At 47.8% G+C, this 2,681-nt stretch overlaps 1 protein-coding gene across 1 annotated transcript in view; it reads right to left on the bottom strand.

Annotated features, from left to right (window-relative positions):
• Positions 1–2,681, bottom strand: part of LOC107111402 (dynamin-1) — a gene marked incomplete at its 3' end in the record, with an annotated part of 70,491 nt that overhangs the window by 65,261 nt on the left and 2,549 nt on the right. Inside the window, exon 2 of the mRNA XM_015412370.1 lies at positions 1,349–1,422. Within this exon, the coding sequence (XP_015267856.1) occupies positions 1,349–1,422 (74 nt within the window). The remainder of the gene's footprint in view (positions 1–1,348; positions 1,423–2,681) is intronic.

Genomic DNA, 2,681 nt, shown 5'->3' with positions numbered 1-2,681 from the left:
GGGGGGGGGCATATGTGGACGCCCACTGCCTCAGCCAAAGGCCTGGCGGAAGAGCTCCATCTTGCAGGCCCTGCGGAATGGAATAAGACCACCCAGGGCCCTGATCTCAATAGGGAGCATGTTCCACCAGGTGGGGGCCAGGGCGGAAAAAGTCTTGAAGGTGCTACTGGGACTCTTGCTCCTTTCTACTGCCACAGACAAACACGGCTACCTATCTTGACCGGGGGTCATTTCCTGCGGGAGCGCACAGGAGCGGAGCTCCGGCAGTAAGGAGCCCAGGGGGCGGGCACAAGCAACAAGCCCCGCCCCCTGCTCCTAGTAGCCCTCAGTTGGACCACGAGGAGCAAGAAGCAGACAGGTAAGTTGCAGAGCTGCCCCCCTGGCCCGCCTTCAGGTACAAGCTCTTCCTCCTCTGTGAGGGCAGATCTGCTCGCCTCCCCCATAGCTAGCAATCCAAAACAGTCCAGTGGAGCCTGAGTGGTGGGTGTTGCCTTCTGCCACACTTCCGGTGATGTCAGGGGGTGTGGCATATGCAAATAAGTTCTGCTAATGAGCTCCTGCACCTCTTTTTCTATGAAATGACCCCTGATCTTGACCAAACCCCATACATGCCAGGGAATGAAGTCCCAAGCATGCAATTCACATAGCACATCTGACTCCTATTCCATGTGGTGAACATGTGTCCACTACGGGGGCTTTCTAACAGGTGAATGTTTGTATCAGGGAAGGAGGGAATAGAAGCAGGAGAGCTCTCCCACCAGACCACTTATTAGCTATCAGCCTGGGGGTCACGACAACATGGTAAGCGTGGTGGGGGTGAGGAGGAGAGAAGAGAATATATAAACAAATAGCACTTGCCATTCACCACACTTTGTTCTTGTTACCATAACAAAAGAGGGTGCCCCTTTGGTGAGGGGCTGTGGCTCACTGGTAGAGCATCTGCTTGGCACTCAGAAGGTCCCTGGTTCAATCCCCGGCATCTCCAGCAAAAAAGATGAATCAAGTGGCAATGGGAAAGACCTCAGCCTAAGACCTTGGAGAGCCACTGCCAGTCTGAGTAGACAATACTGACTTTGACAGACCAAGATTCAGTGTTAAGGCAGTTTAATGTATTCATGTGAAATGAACAGGCTATTTTGGCTTGGTTTCTGGTTTTCATTCATTTGGTAATAAGTACAGATTCTTAAAAAGTCTATATCACTGCAACTCTGCAGGACAACTTTGTGAGAAGAGGAAGAGGAAGAGGAGGAAGAGGAAGAGGAAGAGGAGGAAGAGGAGGAAGAGGAGGAAGAGGAGGAAGAGGAAGAGGAAGAGGAAGAAGAAGAAGAAGAGGAAACCGCTGACATACCTGTGTTGGCATTAACCAGTTGCAGGACCAGGGGGCGTCTGGTGACAATGCCAGATCCACGGGGAAGGAAATCCCTGAAATGAAAGAACAGTCTTGATAAATGGTGGTTTCCTTCCTTTTAAACCAGTCAAAAGGCCTTCACTCAGGAAACTCTGAAGCATCCCTTACTTCAGCTGGGTTTGTCATGCAAATATAAAACAAACACTGGACAGAAGGCTTGTTTGCCTTACAAATGCTGGTCCTCCACCCTCTTCCCCACTCTACTCTGCAGCAAATCACGTTATCCCAAACAAGATGCTCAAAAGAAACTTGAGCCTACTGTATAAAAACACCCATATTCATATATTTTATCTAAAGAACAGAAAGCAAGAAAGAAAAGAAGCAAAATCACATGCTCGCCTTGGGGGTGGGGAAAAAAAATAAAAGTACCAACTAAAAACCCAAAGCATATATTGTTGTCAAATTTTATTTTATTTATTTTAACTTTATAACACAAACAGCAAATTATATATAACAATTCCTTTCTCAAAATTAAAATAAACAATACCACACAAAAATATCATGAACATATCAAAAGTAATGAATGCAACAACCAAAACAGATCAATTAAGATATAATTACCTGGACACTTAAAAGACACTTGTGCCTTTGTAAGTTTTGAGATCGGTTGACAATAGGGTTGCCAAGTCCTTACTGTATGCAGAGCGCTGCTCCAGGAGTCTGTGTGCCCGCGCCGAAATTACATCACCCGGAAGTGACGCAACCACGTCGGGCACACCAGGGGCGGGGCCACAATCATCCGAGGGAAAACCATAGAGTTTTCCCTCGGATGACCGCGGCTCCACCCCCAACACGCCCGACGTGACTGCGTCACTTCCGGGTGACGTGCTGACGCCGGGCACGTCGCGTGCTTTGGGGGTGGGGTTCCCCCTGGGTCCCGATCCGTCGGTGGTGGGTAACGGTTCTCTCGGGCGGGGGTTTCCCCGCCCCCCGGGGGGACTCGGCAAGCCTAGTTGACAAACGTATCTTTTTATTATTTCTTACACTTCCTAGGGATGTTATACTTTATTAAAATAACACCCTATCCTAAAATAAAGCCTTATTTTCTGGTTGTCTTCTCTTTCATTGCTTTTTCTGGACATATCTAGCCATCACCATATTGATTCATTGAATGTCCCATCCTGTTGATGTATTCATTCACTATGTGTCACCTGCCTTGAGTCCCAGTGAGAAAGGCAGACTATTAAAAAACAGGAAGGAAGGAAGGAAGGAAGGAAGGAAGGAAGGAAGGAAGGAAGGAAGGAAGAAAGAATTTTGAATGAAACATTGTAGA

The sequence above is a fragment of the Gekko japonicus genome, unplaced genomic scaffold (genome assembly GCF_001447785.1).
Source record: "Gekko japonicus isolate JY-2015 unplaced genomic scaffold, Gekko_japonicus_V1.1 scaffold4676, whole genome shotgun sequence".
Taxonomy (NCBI): Eukaryota; Metazoa; Chordata; class Lepidosauria; order Squamata; family Gekkonidae; genus Gekko; species Gekko japonicus.
Note: the sequence above shows the minus strand (reverse complement) of the source record. Positions and strands in the feature narration are given on the sequence as shown.